Source organism: Heptranchias perlo, chromosome 24 (genome assembly GCF_035084215.1).
Source record: "Heptranchias perlo isolate sHepPer1 chromosome 24, sHepPer1.hap1, whole genome shotgun sequence".
NCBI lineage: Eukaryota > Metazoa > Chordata > Chondrichthyes > Hexanchiformes > Hexanchidae > Heptranchias > Heptranchias perlo.
In genome coordinates this window covers 30,295,630-30,317,132 of record NC_090348.1, presented here as the reverse complement: position 1 = coordinate 30,317,132, position 21,503 = coordinate 30,295,630, and the positions used below count along the sequence as shown (strand labels likewise).

At 42.4% G+C, this 21,503-nt stretch overlaps 1 protein-coding gene across 1 annotated transcript in view; it reads left to right on the top strand.

The window, feature by feature from the left end:
- The window catches only part of reln (reelin), a 297,718-nt gene that overhangs the window by 98,887 nt on the left and 177,328 nt on the right, over nucleotides 1-21,503 (top strand). The window contains exons 7-10 of the mRNA XM_068005008.1: nucleotides 1,476-1,572; nucleotides 9,635-9,686; nucleotides 15,037-15,133; nucleotides 16,658-16,898. Of these exons, the coding sequence (XP_067861109.1) occupies nucleotides 1,476-1,572; nucleotides 9,635-9,686; nucleotides 15,037-15,133; nucleotides 16,658-16,898 (487 nt within the window). The remainder of the gene's footprint in view (nucleotides 1-1,475; nucleotides 1,573-9,634; nucleotides 9,687-15,036; nucleotides 15,134-16,657; nucleotides 16,899-21,503) is intronic.

Genomic DNA, 21,503 nt, shown 5'->3' with positions numbered 1-21,503 from the left:
TGTCCATGGGGAAGTTGACGTACTGCGAGGCTTTGCGAAACAAGCCGTCGGTGACCTGCCTCATGTACTTGTGTGCAGGTGACTGAGAGACCTCGGTGATGTCACTGGCGGCACCCATTATTCTGGAATAATCCAGAAACGAAGAAGTTGAGGGCAGTGGTGACTAACTGCGACGGGTATCGAGATGCCACTCGGCCCAGCCGGGAGCAGCTCAGCATGAAGGAGGCTGCAGATGCCTGCGACCACCTGGTGACTCACTCTGAGCCTCCGTATGCACTGCTCCTCAGAGAGGTCCAGCAAGCTGAGCCTTGGTCTGCAGACGCTGTGGCGAGGGTAGTGCCTCCTGCGACTTCACTCTCTATGTTGCCCTCTGTGCTCTTGTCCAGGTGCCTGTGGCACAGCACTGTGTTATGGGGCTGCAAATGGCAGAAGTGCACGCCGTGCCTGGTGAGGCTGGTGATATTGCTCATCCTCGGATGTAGTGGTGAATGCAGCCATGGGGCCTCCATCCTGATGGTGTCAGTTTGAATGGGCCTGAAAAGTTGTTAAATATGTGTGAACAGAAGAATTCTGAGTGGAAACTGAGAATTTTCAGTGAAAACACAAAGATCTCCCAGGCAGAAGTTTGTCTAAAAGAACTGAGTGCCCTGCTGCAATAGCTCACCTTTTATCCCCATCTGTCAAACAAGCATTTGAATGTCCAACTGGCTGCTGGTTGAAACACGTCTGGTAGAACATGGAGTGTTTCTCACAGCACAGGAAACACGCTGCGGATGTTTGAAAATTGGACCCCTGCCTCAATGTGCACAAAATTAAGTACTTCCAAGTATCTAAATAACTCTCTTACGTATCATCCCGCTGGCTTTAATTGCCGGTGGGACTTTCGCATTCGTGAGGTGCGCGTGCACACAGACGCATCAGTGGGGAACCCGGAAGTCTGCGGATTGGAGTCGGCTTCCAAACCCGCTCGGGATTTCCCCGATTTTCAGAGCCCCCTGCCCCCAATGCACCCGCTACTTCATTCTAAAGTCGGGACCAATGTGTTCGAGTCCCACTATATACACAGTCTGGGCTGACACTTCAATGCAGTCGTTACTCAAGTGTTGCACTGTCAAAGGTACCGTTTCTCAGATAACTTGTTAAACTGAGGCCCTGTCTGCCTGCTTAGCTGAACATAAAAAATCCCATGGCACTACTCTTCCCTCAACCAAAATCAGCAAAAACAGATTACCTGGTCATTCATTCATTTGCGGGACCTTATTGCAAATGACTGCCACATTTGCCTACTAATATACTTTTGCTCTTCAAAAGTAATTCATTGGCTGTGAAGAGCTTTGGGACATCCTGAGGATGTGAAATGTGCTGTATAAATGCAAATTATTTCTTTCTTTTCTTCTTTAATCATTTTGTATGATCTGTTTAGTCAACTATCCTGTATGAATTAATGCAATCTTTCTTTGTCTGATTTCTTTAAGGTCCGAATGCAGCCATTGTTTGGTAGGGCATCAGTGTGGTATCATAATGCATGGCAATGCGATTACATTCTGCGAGCCATATGGTCCACGAGAACTGGTAAATCACTTTTAAATGTGAAGTATTTACTTAATGAAATTAAGGCTGATTGATTTATACTTTCTACAATGAGCTATGACAGAAGACTGTAGTGAGGCATTTTTGATATTATTGTGGAAGGAGTTTACAACACATTAATTGCATGCATATTCCTTAAGTATTACAGTACACTCAATGGGGTAGAAATTCACCGGGCCCGTTTAGGCAGTATGCGCCCAAACCAGGAGGTCCAAGCTGGCCCGAAATTGAGCCTCAAGCCTCACTTTAATAATTTAGGCGAGCTGCCGGTGCCTGACGTCTCCACAGGCAGCTAGCCCATTTCAGCAGATGGCTTTTGTGCTGTTTGCCCCGCCGTCAGTAGCCCTCAGCTAAATGCTGGGGCCGGGGGGGGGGGAGGGGGCGGCGATCGTGGCTGTCAGGGGTGCTGTGGACCCTGGAGGAGCATTCCTGCACCTCCTGACTCCACATAAATTCAGGAAAACAGGTGCAATGATGACTAAATTCTTCCCCAATATCCGTAAAATCTATCCACAATATGGCACCTATTCCAAATCATTGATGAAACAGTTTTTAATCATGTATTTTTAATCAGGTACTTTGAGTTTCCTTTAGCCTATTTTTACATCTTATGCTGCGAAGCACTCCTACCTGAGAGAGTGGGTGGAGGAGCCTCTTCCAAACCACTGCTGGTGGCACTCTGTAATCTTAGTTTTATTTAAACTAAGATAAGAATATAAAAATTAATAATTGCAGGACGTGATCCAATGAGAAGAAATATACTGGCTGCAAAGTGTGCAGTACGTTGCTGCTTCAGTGTATGTTTGGATGTCCATTTCTGCTAGTGATCTCCATACCATGAGTTCCCAGTCCTCAACAGGATATTGGGAGAGATGCAGATCACAGGCAGGACATAGTCCCACCGGAGGAGATGGAAGACCACGAACCTTTTAGTGGCTGGTCACAGAAGGCATTAGCTGATTTCAGATTGCCATCTTTTCTGGGGATATGTTTGTGACTTGGTAGAGGAGAAAATAACTAAATATGGGGGATTTGACGAATATCCACAGAAATGCTGTTTAATTGCATATACTTAATCCATTCTCCCATGGCCATTACTAGTCACCATGACAAATATGGAGGAAATCCTTCTGCAAATATTGTTAAAGTAAAGATGAGACAATTGAGAAACTGAAACTGCCATTTACTACTCAAAATGTTATCATGTTTGTATTCCTAACCAACCACCGTCATAGGATGTGAGTGGTAGAGATCAGTGGGGGCTCTATTATAATCCTGCCATTAGCATCATACGATGCAAAAAGAAACCAGGATTCACCATGCATCAAACTCTTGAGCACATGAGTACTGCTTAAAATTTATAAATAAAATCTGACTTTTCTCATTCAATCCTCAGTTTGAAACCCAGACCATTTATTGCTAGGACAGGTTTATTTAGCTTACCAGTAATCCGATTCTGCCACTATAGACACACACTTTAACCCTTTCTTGAATAAAGGGCTTTTTCTAGACTCTGGGGAAAAAGTGTTTTCAGTCTCATACTATTTAATAAAATGACAGTCTGTGAAGGATAATCCTGGGCACTGGGCTGTTGGAAGTAAAATCCCATGATTTAAAGTGCTTTTGAAAGAAAAGCTCCCTTTTTCAAATGATCAATTTCATACAACAAAAATGTACTTTATTTTGGTGAGACCCTTATAATGGAGGCTCATTAATAAATTGTTCCACATGTATCCCCATATATTGGTGCTGTTTACAAACCGGGGAGCTCTTTAGACTGACTTGTACACAGGGAGTGATCATCTTTGGGGAGCTCCTTGGACTGACGTACACAGTGAGTGATCCTCATTGTGCTCTTTGGACTGACTCGATCATTGGGAGTGATCCTCACTAATGTACTAATTTGTCCAACCTGTTTGGATTTTATTTTCGTTTAGTTGTATCAATTCAGCTCATGAGTAATATTCTGTATTCTGGTTTATATCAAGAGTTTTGTTTCTAACACAAGTGTATTATAAAATATATTAGAAGACAACTTTTTTTTGTTGCTTTATCAACTTTATTCCACTCTGCGGGTCCCCTAGCAGAGATATTTGAATCATCCACCGCTACAGGTGAGGTGCCTGAAGATTGGAGGGTAGCAAATGTTGTGCCTTTGTTTAAGAAGGGCAGCAGGGAAAAGCCTGGGAACTACAGACCGGTGAGTCTGACATCTGTAGTGGGTAAGTTGTTAGAGGGTATTCTGAGGGACAGGATCTACAGGCATTTGGAGAGGCAGGGACTAATTAGGAACAGTCAGCATGGTTTTGTGAGAGGAAAATCATGTCTCACGAATTTGATTGAGTTTTTTGAAGGGGTAACCAAGAAGATAGATGAGGGCTGTGCAGTAGACGTGGTCTACATGGACTTCAGCAAAGCATTTGACAAGGTACCGCATGGTAGGTTGTTACATAAGGTTAAATCTCATGGGATCCAAGGTGAGGTAGCCAATTGGATACAAAATTGGCTTGACGACAGAAGACAGAGGGTGGTTGTAGAGGGTTGTTTTTCAAACTGGATGCCTGTGTCCAGCGGTGTGCCTCAGGGATCGGTGCTGGGTCCGCTGTTATTTGTTATTTATATTAATGATTTGGATGAGAATTTAGGAGGCATGGTTAGTAAGTTTGCAGATGACACCAAGATTGGTGGCATTGTGGACAGTGAAGAAGGTTATCTAGGATTGCAACGGGATCTTGATCAATTGGGCCAGTGGGCCGATGAATGGCAGATGGAGTTTAATTTAGATAAATGTGAGGTGATGCATTTTGGTAGATCGAATCGGGCCAGGACCTACTCCGTTAATGGTAGGCGTTGGGGAGAGTTATAGAACAAAGAGATCTAGGAGTACAGATTCATAGCTCCTTGAAAGTGGAGTCACAGGTGGATAGGGTGGTGAAGAAGGCATTCGGCATGCTTGGTTTCATTGGTCAGAACATTGAATGCAGGAGTTGGGATGTCTTGTTGAAGTTGTACAGGGCATTGGTGAGGCCACACTTGGAGTACTGTGTACAGTTCTGGTCACCCTATTATAGAAAGGATATTATTAAACTAGAAAGAGTGCAGAAAAGATTTACTAGGATGCTACCGGGACTTGATGGTTTGACTTACAGGGAGAGGTTAGACAGACTGGGACTTTTTTCCCTGGAGAGTAGGAGGTTAAGGGGTGATCTTATAGAAGTCTATAAAATAATGAGGGGCATAGATAAGGTCGATAGTCAAAATCTTTTCCCAAAGGTAGGGGAGTCTATAACGAGGGGGCATAGATTTAAGGTGAGAGGGGAGAGATACAAAAGGGTCCAGAGGGGCAATTTTTTCACTCAAAGGGTGGTGAGTGTCTGGAACGAGCTGCCAGAGGCAGTAGTAGAGGCGGGTACAATTTTGTCTTTTAAAAAGCATTTGGACAGTTACATGGGTAAGATGGGTATAGAGGGATATGGGCCAAGTGCAGGCAATTGGGACTAGATTAGTGGTATAAACTGGGCGACATGGACATGTTGGGCCGAAGGGCCTGTTTCCATGTTGTAACTTCTATGATTCTAGACTATTTTAAATATGAAGGGCACTTAATGCCTCCTATTCCTTTGTGTAAAACAACTTTCACCTTATTTTTCTTGTGGAGTTTCTTTTCTTGTCCTCGTGATGTGGAGCAGCAGAAACAATGGGAAACCATTTTGGTGTTTGTCTGAAAATCAAAAGGGGCATTCAGGCCTAAAAGGACTAACTCTTTCTTCCAAATATCCTTAAAGCAGTACAACAGTAGGAATATACAACATGTCACGGTTTGTTCAAGAATAAACAGATTTACTAAATAGCAGTTGGAGTTTTTGCGTGTAATTGAATTATTTAAAAACAAAACGCTCTCACTCATCCCAAAGTCTTCAAAACTTTTGGTAACTTGTGACAAGGAGTAAAATCCTGTGCTAAAGAAAAAGGGACTATCGAAGGACTACCATTCCATGACACTGCAGTCCATGGGTGGTTTCTTTATCTTTGTAATTTCCCTTGAGCTGACTTTCAACTGACAAATAATCATACAAGAAATTTGTAATTGTTCCATGTTTGAGTTTCATTTTATTATTGAAGCTTTACTTTGCTTTCTTTACTGCTAACTTAATCATGCCTCATCTATTCTTCAGTTTTAATGAACATCAGTTTAACTATTTTAGTACTGAAATTCTTTTAAAATAGGTGCAATCACTGTCATAAAACTAAAAAAGGTCATTTTCTGTTCATAGAATCATAGAATCATAGAAGTTACAACATGGAAACAGGCCCTTCGGCCCAACATGTCCATGTCGCCCTGTTTATACCACTAAGCTAGTCCCAATTTCCTGCACTTGGCCCATATCCCTCTATACCCATCTTACCCATGTAACTGTCCAAATGCTTTTTAAAAGACAAAATTGTACCCGCCTCTACTACTGCCTCTGGCAGCTCGTTCCAGACACTCACCACCCTTTGAGTGAAAAAATTGCCCCTCTGGACCCTTTTGTATCTCTCCCCTCTCACCTTAAATCTATGCCCCCTCGTTATAGACTCCCCTACCTTTGGGAAAAGATTTTGACTATCTACCTTATCTATGCCCCTCATTATTTTATAGACTTCTATAAGATCACCCCTTAACCTCCTACTCTCCAGGGAAAAAAGTCCCAGTCTGTCTAACCTCTCCCTATAAGTCAAACCATCAAGTCCCGGTAGCATCCTAGTAAATCTTTTCTGCACTCTTTCTAGTTTAATAATATCCTTTCTATAATAGGGTGACCAGAACTGTACACAGTATTCCAAGTGTGGCCTCGCCAATGCCCTGTACAACTTCAACAAGACATCCCAACTCCTGCATTCAATGTTCTGACCAATGAAACCAAGCATGCCGAATGCCTTCTTCACCACCCTATCCACCTGTGACTCCACTTTCAAGGAGCTATGAACCTGTACTCCTAGATCTCTTTGTTCTATAACCCTCCCCAACGCCCTACCATTAACGGAGTAGGTCCTGGCCCGATTTGATCTACCAAAATGCATCACCTCACATTTATCTAAATTAAACTCCATCTGCCCACTGGCCCAATTTATCAAGATCCCGTTGCAATCCTAGATAACCTTCTTCACTGTCCACAATGCCACCAATCTTGGTGTCATCTGCAAACTTAGTAACCATGCCTCCTAAATTCTCATCCAAATCATTAATATAAATAACAAATAACAGCGGACCCAGCACCGATCCCTGAGGCACACCGCTGGACACAGGCATCCAGTTTGAAAAACAACCCTCTACAACCACCCTCTGTCTTCTGTCATCAAGCCAATTTTGTATCCAATTGTTCATTGGAAATATGTTTAGAATTGCTGCACTGGTATTCATTCTGACTGTTTTCCAAAGTACAACACATGTTCTGCAGGTATCATTAGGAGCATGATGATTAGTTACCACAGTTCTAACCTATTTCATGGTCATGCACATCTGATGAAAATCATCGAGAGCTCCCCCAGTGGCTCAATGGGAACTGCGCTAACCTTTGTGGTACTGCGCCATACAGATCAGGAAAATTCCAGGTTCGATCCCTGGCCTGTGCTGATTTAGCTGATCGCACCTAGAGCAGCAGTTGGAGTGGGCTATTACTGGTCTCAGTACCCCGGCATAGGAAGGTAAAAAACTCAGAGAGGGTTCCCACTCCTGATTGCTATTCCGTGACCACTGCATGAAAGTGTGGACATCAGGTGAAAACATTATTGGGTTTGGCTGTATGGCCTGACAATCAGCCTTGGCTGTGATTTCAAAGAGCCTGTCAACACTTACTCTCTGGGTTCCCACATGAAGAGTAGCCTCTTGGATAAGTAACATTGGGCTGTGAAACTGTACCATAGCAAGAGTCAGTGGGCTGGATTTTCCTCCGCTATACCTCCTGAAATCATTGACAGAAAATGAAAGGATTGTGGTGGGGAGGCTTTCCACTGGACACCCACCCCTGCCTACACTGCTGGGAATTATCCACTCTCTTCCCCCTCTTCACCCCAGCAGGGAACTCAGCTGCCTGACCCTTGATTACCTCACTGAATTTAAATATACAGTTGGGGTACGGGGCCCAGGAAATCAGATCATTTCCCTGTCTTCCACTACTACCACCGATCACAGGGACCACCAGAAGAGGAATGGCAGTACACCATGGGGTCAGTGGCAACAAGCCCACTACTGACAATGTTGGAAAGGGAGTGCCTAGTAATGGGAACATCTCCCTCTCTTCAGGCTCCATAACTGCAGCTGGGGCTCCCACATCTCAAAAAGAGCTTCTCTTTCAATTTTAAACAAAAATCTTTGGACACTTCTTCCCCCTCTAAGAGTTCCACCTCCTCCTTGCGGTTGACGTTCTGCTGCAGCGCCATCAAATTTTCTTGCCCGGCACCCTTTCTGGAGAGGGGATCCAGCTGGGAGCCCACCTTGCATATTAAATGAGCCTCAACCCAGGAAAATTGGGCAGGGTCTGGGTGGCGAGAGGAAATTCCACCCAGCCCATCCTCCAGCAGTGAAACTGCCCTGGAAAATCCAGCCCAGTGTCTTCAGGAGAGGAGATAAGAAAAAAGTAGAAAACTAGAAAAAAAATTGTAAAGGCAGAAGCCAATCAAATTGTCAACTCTTCAGTGGTTTACAATATCCACATGCGGAGTTGTATAGTACGATAAAAAGACAGCAATGTCTTTTTCTAATCCCACAGCAGGATACTTCCAATTAGCTGCTCAACTGGAAACTCTTCAGCCTCTTTACTCCTGCTAAGTGGATTGGAGTGTTGACCCCTGTTAAGGCTCAGACCTTGTACTAGAGGCAGCTGTGCACAAGGTTGAAAGTATACTCAAAGGCTCGAGTTTGTTCATTGCTAAAGATCTCCTCTCTCCAAGAGCTGTTAAGTATCTCAAAGATGGATTTGGGTGGCTGCAATCCAATTCTAAATGGACACAGAATTTTCAGTACAAAATTGCTCACAATTCAGAAACCACAGCTATTATAACACAAACAAAGAACGTGTGAAGTATTGATGATTAATCAGTCACCAGCATTTGGGTACAATCTGAATTGTAGATTCATCCAATTTATCTTGTGAATAGCAGCCATTTCAAATGATAAATGAAGCAATTGCAGGACCTGTGGGATAGATGGATGCAAAACACCATAGATACACTGATTACACTGCTAATTGATTGACTATTAACGCCTGGCTTCATTTGTCAGTTATATTCAATTTGTACTCCCACTTATCAGCACGAGTCAGCCAACTTTGTTAAATGCACAGTGAACTTTAGGTTATTGTTTTTACAAATGCCAATATATTAGTTTCTTTAAGCATTTAAACTCGTATTTTGGTTTTGTTTATGACCAGAATTATCTAGGATTTCCCAACTGAAAGTAAATCTGGTGACTGTAAATCTAATAATTCAGCTTTTTTTCCCCAGAAGATACCTGGATTATAATATAAAGAAACCTCAAAGTAAGCTTAACATTTTTTGGGCTTGAATCTGTGAATTTACAGAATAAATTGTTGCCTTGTGCAGGACATACTGACACGGTTGAACCAATTAAAAGGGAATTGAATCAATTCCAGATTCAGCAGGAAGTTGAAAATATGGGTTTGAGATAAGGGAAAGATAAAAAATGATCAGATGAGATCCGAAAATAGGATCTGGATGACAGAGTAAACCACGGGCTGAATCCCTTTTCTTACTCCTATATCCTTATGTTCCTCTCGACGTTTAATTGCACACTCATTTTCAGCTTCGGGTGCAATTCTGATGGTCTGAGTGGAAATTCTGATTCACACTAAGGGCTTTCTCAATGAGTCTGGCTGCTCATCACCACTAAGAGCCAAATTCCTGGCCTGAAAGCTTAGCGGCATTCAAGGGATATTAGTGAGGGTCACATCTGAAGAAACAGCAGACAAAGAGCATTCTAATTCAATTATTTTAGCAGTTAAGGTCAAGATATGTCCTTCTGTAATTGTCTTGTTTCTTTTTCTAGACCACTGTTGTGCTTAACACAACCACAGCGTCTGTTCTTCAGTTCTCTATTGGTAAGTGATAATAATCTTTTCTTCACTTATCCAGCCTAATCGTTATTGAAGCAGAAATGTGGAAGTATTTTGAAATCTTTAGGATGAAGTAGAAGCCTTCAGTTCAAATAACTTTCACTTTAATTAGAACAAGTATTTTATAATATTCTTAACCTGTTGAACACAGAAATTGGTTTGATTTCTTTTAGGACATATTCCAGAGGGATTTTTTTCTTTCAATTAAGCTGTTGCATTGTTTACCTTTTATAAATGGATGTATCTGTGAAAATTCATCTTTGATTAAAACATCTTTTCCTCAAAGTTTGTTAAAACCAGCTTTTTCTCAGTTCATAAACAGTTTTTGCTTTAGGGTGTTGTGAAAGATAATAGAATTTAGTTAAAATAAAATTCCAGTAGGCTCAAACTTTCATTATTTTTAACTTTCCATCTGTGATATTTAATAGCAAAAGTAATATTATAAATGTTTTTTGTGGGGGAACCTGTTGAAATAATGAGTTGATGCATGTTAAACACTGTGCTCTGAGGGAGTTTGAAAAGACTTCTCCCCCATGGCACCTTTTTAATCTCAGCCAAAACATTTGATGGGGGCAAGATTGAAGATGAGGCACTTCCCACTGGTTTTCAGACTTTTCCGTGTGGGTGACTGCCCTTCAATTATTGACACACTCCTGTGGCCCCCTGCAAATACTGCTACACTCACAGGATCCCTCTGCAAATTTAGCACCCTCCCAGGAACCCCTGTCCTGACTTCCATTTGACAGAGTCAGCTACCCAAAGTAAAACAATGCTGTCAGTGTATAAACTGGGGATGGGGAACTAACAACCACAATGGGAGGAGGAAAAGAAAAGCTGGAATCTCAAAATAATTAGAAAAAAATCCCAAATATATTGTTTTTTTCACCCTCCCCCCACAATTTTCATTTTAATTTTACTTATTCCTTTCTTATTGGGTGTCCCCAGAGAGATGTCATTTCCTGGTCAAGAGAGCAGGCATGTTACCTCAACTCTTGATACTAGTAGGTGCAAGAGACAAAGACACTGGGCAATGGATTTTTCTCTGTTCTTCCCCCCCCCCCCCCGCCTCCCCCCGCTTCTCATCCTTTCCTGCATGGTGAAATGTCCAAACAGTATCTTCACTGACAGTATGACTGAGATCAGGAATTAAACATTGCCGGGATTCAGGGAGACGTGTGTCCTGTTACTCTGTGGCACAATGCTTTGGCGTGCTCGTACACTGTTCAACTGCTTCAGAAACACATTGACCCCGAGAAATCACGGGCCGTGATCCTAGCAGTTATGCCGGGATCGCATCTGCAAGAGCCCTCCAGCACTGAGCTGCTGGAGTTTGCGGGGTCAGTAGCTTGGGAGTGGCAGGTTCCTGCATTACTGCAAGCACATCGCTGGTGCCTGCCTGTCCCATGGTGCTGAAAAATCCAGCATCTGTTCCCCGGGACTCCCACTCAGCAACTCCGTCAACCTCCTGTGTTAGGGGACCAACACAGATCTTTTTTACTTTAGCTTTCTTTGGGTGTTTAGGCCAAATTCCTGGCCTGGAACCCCATTCTCATCCTCATTCCCCCCCCCAGTGGGGCCCACTTGTGACCTTCTGGAGACCTGTATGCCAAGCAAGTTGAGGCATAATTGCCTCTTGTATTATGCTGTGTCCTTTCTGAGGTAGGAAAGCAGGAACTCCCAGTATAGGGAGACTCCATCTTTGGGTGTCATTGAATTTGTAAGGGATGAGCAGGAGTTCACCGCCCCGTACAAGGCTGACCAGGAATTGATGGAGTTGGCCTAACTGGGCCTCTTCCTTTTCCCATTAGGTTCTGCTGGATTACTGCTGGAGGTGTAGTGACGGGCAGACCCATCGAGCAAATTGGGGGCATTGTCAATTATAACAATGAAGGCCGATATTTCTTTTTCGTTCCACTTGCTTTTCCTACTGTTTTTATTTACATTTGTATGTTCAGTTGATCTATTTCACCCAAGAGTCGTGGCCAAGATTGACCGAAGTACAATTTTTATGTTTTAACAGCGGTCATTCATTTACAGTGTTGTCAAAAGCATGCATAGCACATGTGATGAAAATGACATGGCTAGGTAAAAATAAAAAACTAATCAGGATTTTATTTTATATGCTAAGCTATTGCTGCAAAAGCACAAATGAAAGTAATATTTTCTGCTAGTAAAAATGTCAAACATTATATTAGTGAATTAAAGATAAGCGCTACGTAAGAATTCTTCATGAAGATAATGGATGAATCTGGACATATTATAAGATATGGGGCCTACAAATCCCCTTCAACTCTTAATTCTTTCATGGCATTTAGGGACCATGTCCAAATTAAACATTCCGAATAGCCACCTTTCATGTGATAATGAAGATCAATTGAGGAGACAATTGAATAGAATTATATTTAATTGTATCATTTTTTTCTCTTCTGAAGAGTAGACAATGGAGCAGCCAATGCTCCATTTATCCTTTTTCAAAATAGATGGAATTTGGACCTGGTCCCTTACTCCAGCTGCATTTCAAATGTCTAATGAGCTTTAATTTTAAATGCAATTATTTGAAATATATTCCATGTCTCTTGTACAAAATTAATGCAACACCAATGTACAGAATGTCTCTTTAATAAGATATTTAACCTTTTAATTACTGAGTGCACCTTTCAGGTTTCAAATTCTGCCTATCTCATTTAGTATTTCCTTCAGATGGGCAGGTGAATGGTGCTGCTTGTGGTACACGTGTCAGTGCTGGCAGTGGGGAAAAGCGCTAAGTTTCTTTTTTTGATTCGCGATGGAGTGCTCTTCATCTGGTGATTTGGTCAAGCACTAGGGTGACTCACCAAATATATTTTAACCCATCTCCTTGGAATAGTTTTACTAATTGTTAACCTGTCACGTTGATTTTTTTAAATTAACTTTTTAAAATTTGTTTTGCTCAATTTTCTCCTCTCTGTTCAGACCTCATCCTGCCATGCACCATTCTCTGATCAAAAGGGCAGTCAGTGACTTTTCCCTCTTCAGCCAGCTACAAAAAGCTAAGTGAGAGAGGTCTAGGGGACTTAATCACTTCTTCCTTTGGGGTTGTAATATAGCCATCACTCATCAGCCCCGATTGGCACTGAGATCCAGAAGTCATGATTATCAATTAAAGTACTCTGTCACTTGTTCCTCTGTTAACTGAAAGAACCTATCTCTTCCAGTTGATGTGCATCATTTTACACGGCGAAACACAGCTCAGTTTACACAAAAGTGTAAAGGAATTTCAGGCCTGAACTTGAAATATTGTTCATGTGACAGCGCCTCATACCTTCGAATGTCAGATCCTCATGTTAGACATCGAAGTGCAGCCAAAGTAAGGGAGTGTGTCCAAATACCTGAGAAAGCATAAATTGCACCACCTGCTCCACTATCTGCTCATACCAATATTAAGGGGAAAAAATGAACGTTATACTAAAATATAGTACAGAAACAATTTCTGTTCTTTTTTATATGGTTGCTGGACCTAAGTCCCCAATTTATTTGTATTATATTTTAGGAAGTGATTATACACCATCACTACATTGCTAAAACATTTGACTCTCTGAGACCTTGTTCAAATGAAAGCAGAGACATTTATCGAAGGAGCTTTTTTAAAAAAAAAACAGCATTGTATCCACAAAGTGTTTGTCGTAACGTAAAGTCAGATAATTCATGCAGAGAAAAGGTTCTGTCGGAAATCTGTGGTGAATGTGTGTTTAATTATACCTTCACGCCATCATCACCTAATATTAATAGGAATTACAGCCAGTCATTCAACCAAGTTTATCAAGGAGCAATAATCCCAGCTGCATTAAATCAACAAGTAAAATGTCTTTTGTTTTCGTGCTTTTTTGGTATTGGTGCCTGCTGAAAATTTAACAGCAAGCACCAGTCACACTTTGTTTATGATGTGACTGGTTTTAAGAAACCAGCACACTATGCTGACTAAAAAAACTCTCAGTGGATCACTATGGTCTCAGCTATCCATGTTCACATTTGCAGACTGCTTTCTAATGTTATGTAACTGCTATCAGTTCCCAGCTAGCCAGTTAATTAGAGCACTGCGTGGAAGTAAGCTGCCCAATTAAGGTGAATTCGCGGAGGGGAGGAAGAGGGAGACATCATCTAACTGACCTTGCTTGGATTGCACTTTGTACCAAGAGCTGATGGAGGAACTTTGAGAGTGGTTGTGGAGAACTTCACAACTCATGTCCATCATACCATCCTGGCTTGAGCATGAGGAGGCAGAGGCCCAGTGACAAACAGCAGAGAAAAAGAGTAACGGGAGAAAATGGACAGAGAGAGAAATAAACTGTGGCACTTGTAAGGGATTAAAATTGAGTTGCTGTGAAGAAACAGCAGGCCGAGGCTTGGTGCTTCCCTACAGAGTGGGAGGGAAAATCAGAGGGTGGGTAAACCTGGGCCACGCTAGAGACCTCACCCAAAGACCACATCGGAAAGCCAGGGATGGAGTTTTCTGCTTGCCCGCTTTGTTGGGATTGGTGCATGGCATGAGAGTATCTCGAGGAGGAAGAAAATCCCAGTAAATATGGAACAAAAAATATTTTTTGCAAGAAAAATACAGTACAATTGTTCATAATCAGCAAATCAGAATGTAGCAGATCAGTCTGTAACACTTTTGTTACAACTCTACTGATATTCATGAGCCATTTACAGGCGTCAGTGAGTGCAAGGACACTATTCTGTTATTTAAATGCTGCTGCTGATTAACCTGATATTTGAAAACTGTTATTGTTTCCACAGCGTTCTTTACGCTATGTGTACGTATAGTTTGCAGCTGTGATGAACAACACAGCAGTAAGAGACCGCTGATGTTAACCAGCTGTTACTTGGAAATTCATCTGATAGAGTGAGAGATGCATGTTATAGTGTTCTACCCATTCGTGAACCAAAAATCAGATTTCTGTCCTGACTATTATTTATTACTCTTCATAGATGTGTCAAAGCTGCATATGTGTCCAAGTTCTTAAAATGGCAATAACCACTCTTGTGGCAGGTGAACTCGTTTGCATTACCAGCTCCGAATATTTCTTCAAATTTATTCAGTCTTCCCTCTTGGGGAAAGTGACAGATTACTTTCCAGGATTGTGATTCATCATCTATATATCACACATGTCACATGAATCATGCAAAATTCCATATTTACATTTAACCACAAATCAGACAATAATTTCATCATAAATCAAAAGCATGAAGGGCTGAAGACTAACATGGGGCAACGGAAGGTCACTGCTGTGGTTGCTGATGCATACGTCAGATCTTTTGCTGATGCCATTTTTTTTTCCTCTGATCTGGCTTGCAGGGTCCGGTACATGTCGCTATAGCTACACCGATCCCAATATCACAGTCTCCTACACCAAGAACACCTCAGCCGATTGGATTGTTCTGGAGAAAATTAGGTTTGTACAAAGAGAATTAATAGCAAGGGAATAGAAGGAATATCATGAATTTAAACTTCCCCAATATCTGAACCAAATTCAACAGGATCAAGATACGTGCTGCATTGAGGTGTTTACTTCTGATATGAACCATTTTGTAGGATAAATGGAAACCCGTTAAAAACAGGCACACTTCATAGTCCCTTTCATTAAATATTCAGTTTTCCCTTTCTCTACTGTGACTGCTTTAAATATACTGCAATACTGCTATTGAACATCTTTCATTAGCAGCATACATACTTGGCCAAAAATATTACTTCTTTGGGATGCGTGTCAGCACCCTCTGTGTTAACGTGACTCCACTCCTCATATTTATGTTATTTTCTATCCTTATTTAGGCTCTTTGCACGATATATTATTCTGTGTATGTGTGTGCAGATGGCCTGCAGCTGCCAAGAAATTTGGGAGAGGGATTTACGAGTGAGCTGGTTCTACCTCTTATTTTCCCTCACTCCCTCTGGACAAGTGGGTCACCTCTGCCCAACTGCTCGTCAGCTGTCGGAACTTAACGGGGAGAATTGTAGGGAAGAATCTACTTTTATACCACTAGCATCAGTGTGCACCTACGCACCGATACAATTTTCATGTACCAATGGACAGAGCGTGAAAATGAATGCTCCTCCTGGCTTCACAAATATCTTTCCACCTGCTGCTGGCCACTCAGCGACCCCAGTGGGATTGCCGCCTCTCTCCCCTCCCCTGCTTTTAAGTTTTGACTCCCGGCTCAGCTCAGTGAAGGAGCCGCCTGATTTACCACCACCCCCTGCCAAATCAATGTTGGCAGCTCGCCAATTCCATTCAAACGTGGCCTGACCATGAAGACGGTACGAGCCCCTCGCTAGAGCCATCGGGCGGGCAATGCAATCTCTCCAAAGAGCCCTGGGATGTTACTTGGTGAGGATGGAAGAGTTGATGGTGGGATTTTTGTGGGGGGGGGGGGGGTGGTGGTGGTAACAGCACTTTAGAAGGGGACAGGGACAATGTCTGAGGAGAGCGAATCATTGGCAATGTCCATTAACAAGGGGCCCAGGAAAGGGAGTTGGATGGTGAGGAGTTGAGTAGGTTGGGGACCAGTGTCAAAATACTGCTCCACCACTACACTCTTGTTCCCATACTTTGGTTTCAAAAGTGGGTAATTTGGGTGCCCTTGCAGTTTCAGACGTTAAACACATGATCTCTAGCCAAAAGGTTATTCATTTGATCCTATAGCTGGCTTGCCTCTGTTGGGGAAGTTCTTTGTGAGTTTAGCTACTGCTAAATGGAACACCACACATAAGCAAGAGATGAAAGTAAAGGAGGGAAAAGTTGACATTGTCCTTTTTGCTTGACTTGCGTCTCCTACAGATTGATAGCAATTGTTGAGACATGTGTAACCACCACTTTTCTGTGAAAAAACAATATGTAGGTTGCAAGGGTAAAAGATATAGAGCAAAATGAAATAAAACAAAAAATACATGAATGACTTGTATTTTTTTTACATATCAGGGCTCCCTCTAACACCAGCACTGTTATCCACATAATCTATCTACCCCAAGATGCCAAAGGTGAAAATATCAAATTTAAATGGAAGCAAGAGTATCTCCATGCAAGTGATGTGTATGAGGCCTGTTGGGCCCTGGATAACATCCTGATCATCAATGCCGCCCACAAACAGATGCTTCTGGAAGATAACCTAGATCCAGTCGACACAGGAAACTGGCTTTTTTTCCCTGGAGCCACAGTGAAGGTTTGCTCCAATTAATCCCCTTATTTTAGTCCTTTGCTGCTTTGTACCTCATCTCTGCTATGTCTTAATTTTAATTGATAAGCTTTATACCTCTGTGGAGAAGTCATACCCAGTGACTAATTAGTTAAAATATGACAGTCATTAAAAGCTATCTCTGTTGGAAGGGTGCATTAATTTAAACCTGCTTATGAATGACATTTAGTGCCGTTTTATATGGAATTTGTATTGCAATTATGCGTCGGTCCGTCTGGCTATCAAATATGTCCTTCCGTCTGGTTGGGTTGAATGACATCTTAATTTAGGAAATTTATGATGTTCACTTGTTCTGAAATGAAGGTGTTGAGGGCAGATTCCTCTCCATCTGTCACCAGCCATTTGCAATCTGCCATTGCTCAAACCCAAAGCGTGCAATCCAACAACAGTAATCCTGACAAAGTGCGAGGCCCAGCTGTCGGGAAATATCATCACAACAGTGAAGCCTTAGGGAGAAAATCAAGAAGTTATTTTGATATTAGTCTTTGATGTGCATCTAGCTGTGTGATAATAAAAGTGACAGGAAACATTCTTAGGACACGAAGGTGAGGTCATTTAGATTTGCTTTAGCATGTAGTCGGGACAACCTTGAAATGGGAATTGTTTTAGCTCAACCTAACAACCTGCTTGCATTGGAAGCCAGCCTTGTGTTCCCTGCTCCCAGTATGTTTTGATTCTTTTCTGCCGCCAGTGTTGGCGTTGTTTACTTTGGGAAATACATTACCAAACTCGCTCGTCACTCATCTGATTATACTGTGCACTTCAATTTAATGATCCCACACGGTCAGCAAGAACAGAAGTATCAGAACAATTAAGGAAAGTCTTATCTCGTAACAAAGGAATAAGCAATGAGCTAAGAGTTTGAATGATTAAATAAGAACTGTGTTTTGAAATGAGTAAGCTTTTCTGTCCTGTTTTTCAACATGTTGACTGGTGTCAAGATTTTGATGGTTCAATCTGATCCATTATCAATATAACTTTACAATAAAGAAGTAATTTTGGGAGGTGAAGCTCTCGATGTGGAACCTCGTTAGATGAGAGCGCAGGTTGCAATATCAACCCTATCGTGTTGTAGATCCAACTCTGATCTATGCTGTCATCTGGCAAGGCACCACGCCAGGAACTCCCCCTCACAAACTACCCCTTAAAAGTTTATGGAAAACAAAGGACCCAAATTCCTTTAATGGAAAAATCAAGCAAATGCCGTTTTATCTCCACAATTCACCTGCTCATGAATTTTGGGGACAAGGTGCTTTGCAGCATTGCTGGATCTGGTTCTGGGGAATGAGGTGGGTCAAGTGGCGCAAGTGTAAGTGAGGGAACATTTAGGGAACAGTGATCACAGTATCATAAGGTTTGGATTAGTTATGGAAAAGGACAAGGAGCAATCCAGAGTAAAAGTACTTAATTGAAGGAGGGCCAATTTCAGTGGGTTGAGAACGGATCTGGTGCGAGTAAATTGGAATCAAAGATTGTCAGGCAAAATTGTAATTGAACAATGGGCAGCCTTTAAAGAGGAGATGGTTCGGGTACAGTCTAGGTACATTCCCACGAGGAGGATAGGTAGAACAACCAAAGCCAGAGCTCTGTGGATGACGAAAGACATGGAGAGTAAGATGAAGCAGAAAAAGGGGGCGTACGACAGATGTCAAGTTGATAATACAAGTGAGAACCAAGCTGAATATAGAAAGTACAGAGGAGAAGTGAAAAGGGAAATAAGAAGGGCAAAGAGATAGTATGAAAATAGACTGACGGCTAACATAAAAGGGAATCCAAAAGTCTTCTATAGGCATATAAATAGTAAATGGGTAGTAAGAGGAGGGGTGGGGCCGATTAGGGTCCAAAAAGGAGATCTACTCATGGAGGTAGAGGGCATGGCTGAGGTACTAAATGAGTACTTTGCATCTGTCTTTACCAAGGAAGAAGATGCTGCTAAAGTCACAGTAAAAGAAGAGGTAGTTGAGATACTGGATGGGCTAAAAATTGACAAAGAGGAAGTACTAGAAAGGCTGGCTGTACTTTAAAGTAGTTAAGTCACCCAGTCCGGCTGTGATGCATCCTAGGTTGCTGAGGGAAGTAAGGGTGGAAGTTGCAGAGGTGCTGGCCATAATCTTCCAATCCTCTTTAGATATGGGGGTGGTGCCAGAGGACTGGAGAACTGCAAATATTACACCCTTGTTCAAAAAAAGGTGTAAGGATAAACCCGGCAACTACAGGCCAGTCAGTTTAATCTCAGCGGCGGGGAAGTTTTTAGAAACGATAATCCGGGACAGAATTAATAGTCACTTGGACAACTGCGGATTAATAAAGGAAAGCCAGCACGGATTTGTTAAAGACAAATCGTGCTTAACCATCTTGATTGAGTTTTTTGATGAGGTAACAGAGAGGGTTGATGAGGGCAATCTGGTTGGTGTATATATGGGCTTTCAAAATGCGTTTGATAAAGTGCTGCATAATAGGCTTGTCAGCAAAATTGAAGCCCATGCAATAAAAGGGTCAGTGGCAGCATGGATACGAAATTGGCTAAGTGACAGGAAACAGTAGTGGTGAATGGTTGTTTTTCGGACTGGAGGGAGGTGTACGTTGCTGTTCCCCAGGGGTTGGTACTAGGACCACTGCTTTTTTTGATATACATTAATGACTTGGACTTGGGTGTACAGGGCACAATTTCAAAATTTGCAGATGAAACAAAACTTGAAAGTGTAGTAAACAGTGAGTAGGATAGTAATGGACTTCAGGAGTACATAGACAAGCTGGTGGAATGGGCAGACACATGGCGGATGAAATTTAACGCAGAGAAGTGCGAAGTGATACATTTTGGCAGGAAGAATAAGGAGAGGCAATATATACTAAATGGTACAATTCTAAAGGGGGTGCAGGAACAGAGAGACTTGGGGGTATATGTACACAAATCTTTGCAGGACAGGTTGAGAAAGCGGTTAAAAAAGCATACGGGATCCTGGGCTTTATAAATGGAGGCATAGAGTACAAAAGCAAGGAAGTTATGTTGAACCTTTATAAAACACTGGTTTGGCCATAGCTAGAGTATCGTATCCAATTCTGGACACCGTACTTTAGGCCTTAGAGAGGGTGCAGAAAAGAGTTACTAGAATGGTTCCAGGGATGAGGGACTTCGGTTATGTGGGTAGACTGGAGAAACTGGGGTTGTTCTCCTTAGAGCAGAGAAGGTTAAGAGGAGATTTGATAGAAGTGTCCAAATCATGAAGGGTTTAGATAAAGTAAATAAAGAGAAACTGTTCCCATTGGCGGAAGGGTCGAGAACCAGAGGACACAGTTTTAGGGTGATTGGCAAAAGAACCAAAGGCAACATGAGGAAAACATTTTTACACAGAGGGAAGTTATGATCTGGAATGCGCTGCCTGAAAGAGTGTTGGAAGCAGATTCAATTGTGGCTTTCAAAAAGGAATTGGATATATACTTGAAGGGAAAAAATTTGCAGGGTTACAGGGAAGAGCGGGGGAATGGGACTAGCTAGATTGCTCTTACAAAGAGCCGGCATGAGCTCGATGGGCCCGAATGGCCGCCTCCTGTGCTGTAACCATTCTATGATTCTATGATACAGTTTTTAGGAATGTGATTTTAATGAGCAGGTAATCAGCTTTTCCAAGTTCCTGATTAACGATTGTGTTTACTGTATATATCTGTTTGTATACGTGTATTATATATGTATGTGTATATGTGTGTGTGTATGTGTGTGTGTGTGTGTGTGTGTGTGTATATATATATGTGTGTGTGTGCTTTTAGAGTGAACAACAATCTCCTGTAGGGGGAGGGGTGTCAGTAAGTCAGTGGCCCAGCAGATCTTAATCACCGGGCCTTATTTGAATGCCGCCAGTTGGCTGCTCAACCATTTCTGGCAGAAAGCAGCAGCTTGTTGGTGGTAGGGAAGACGAAAATTGGATGGCCTCCGAGCAACAGACAAAGACTGCCGGCAGCAATGTAAGCCGTGAGGGTGTGCGTGGCGACTGTCTCACATCGAAAGGGAGGTGGGGGGGGAGCCCAAGGCAGCGGAGGCCTGGTTTCTCCTGGAGCACTTCTGAACTAAAGAAACGTTTTTTTTTTCACTTACCTTAGCGGGCCTAGATGGCTTCCTGACATTCATCAGGTGGGGTGGCTGTGGCAGGCACTCCGCTCAGGAGTGGGTTAAAATGCCAATGGGACGCCGTGTACGTCATTGGACCCTGATTTGCATTTATTGATGATCCTGATCTGCTGCCAAAACTAGCGGTGTTAAAGCCGTGCATTGACGGGAACAGAGCGTGAAATGGAGCGGCTCCATTTTAACTGCTCTCCAGCTCCTTTCCTGCCGATTGGGGAGAGTTAGATTCGCTCTGCATGTCATTCATTCCCACACACATGGAACTCAGAATGACTTAAAACGAGGTCTGTGCAATGCAAAGCATTCAATGCCCTGTTGATTTAACTGTTAAGAAAAAGAGGTGGATGCATATCTGGTTACAAAGAGATTAAAAGTTAGTTCTGGACAGCAACAGGAATGCTAGGTTTGGCCGCATCATTCCCTGATTAGGGAAGGGGAAAAAAATGAGTCAG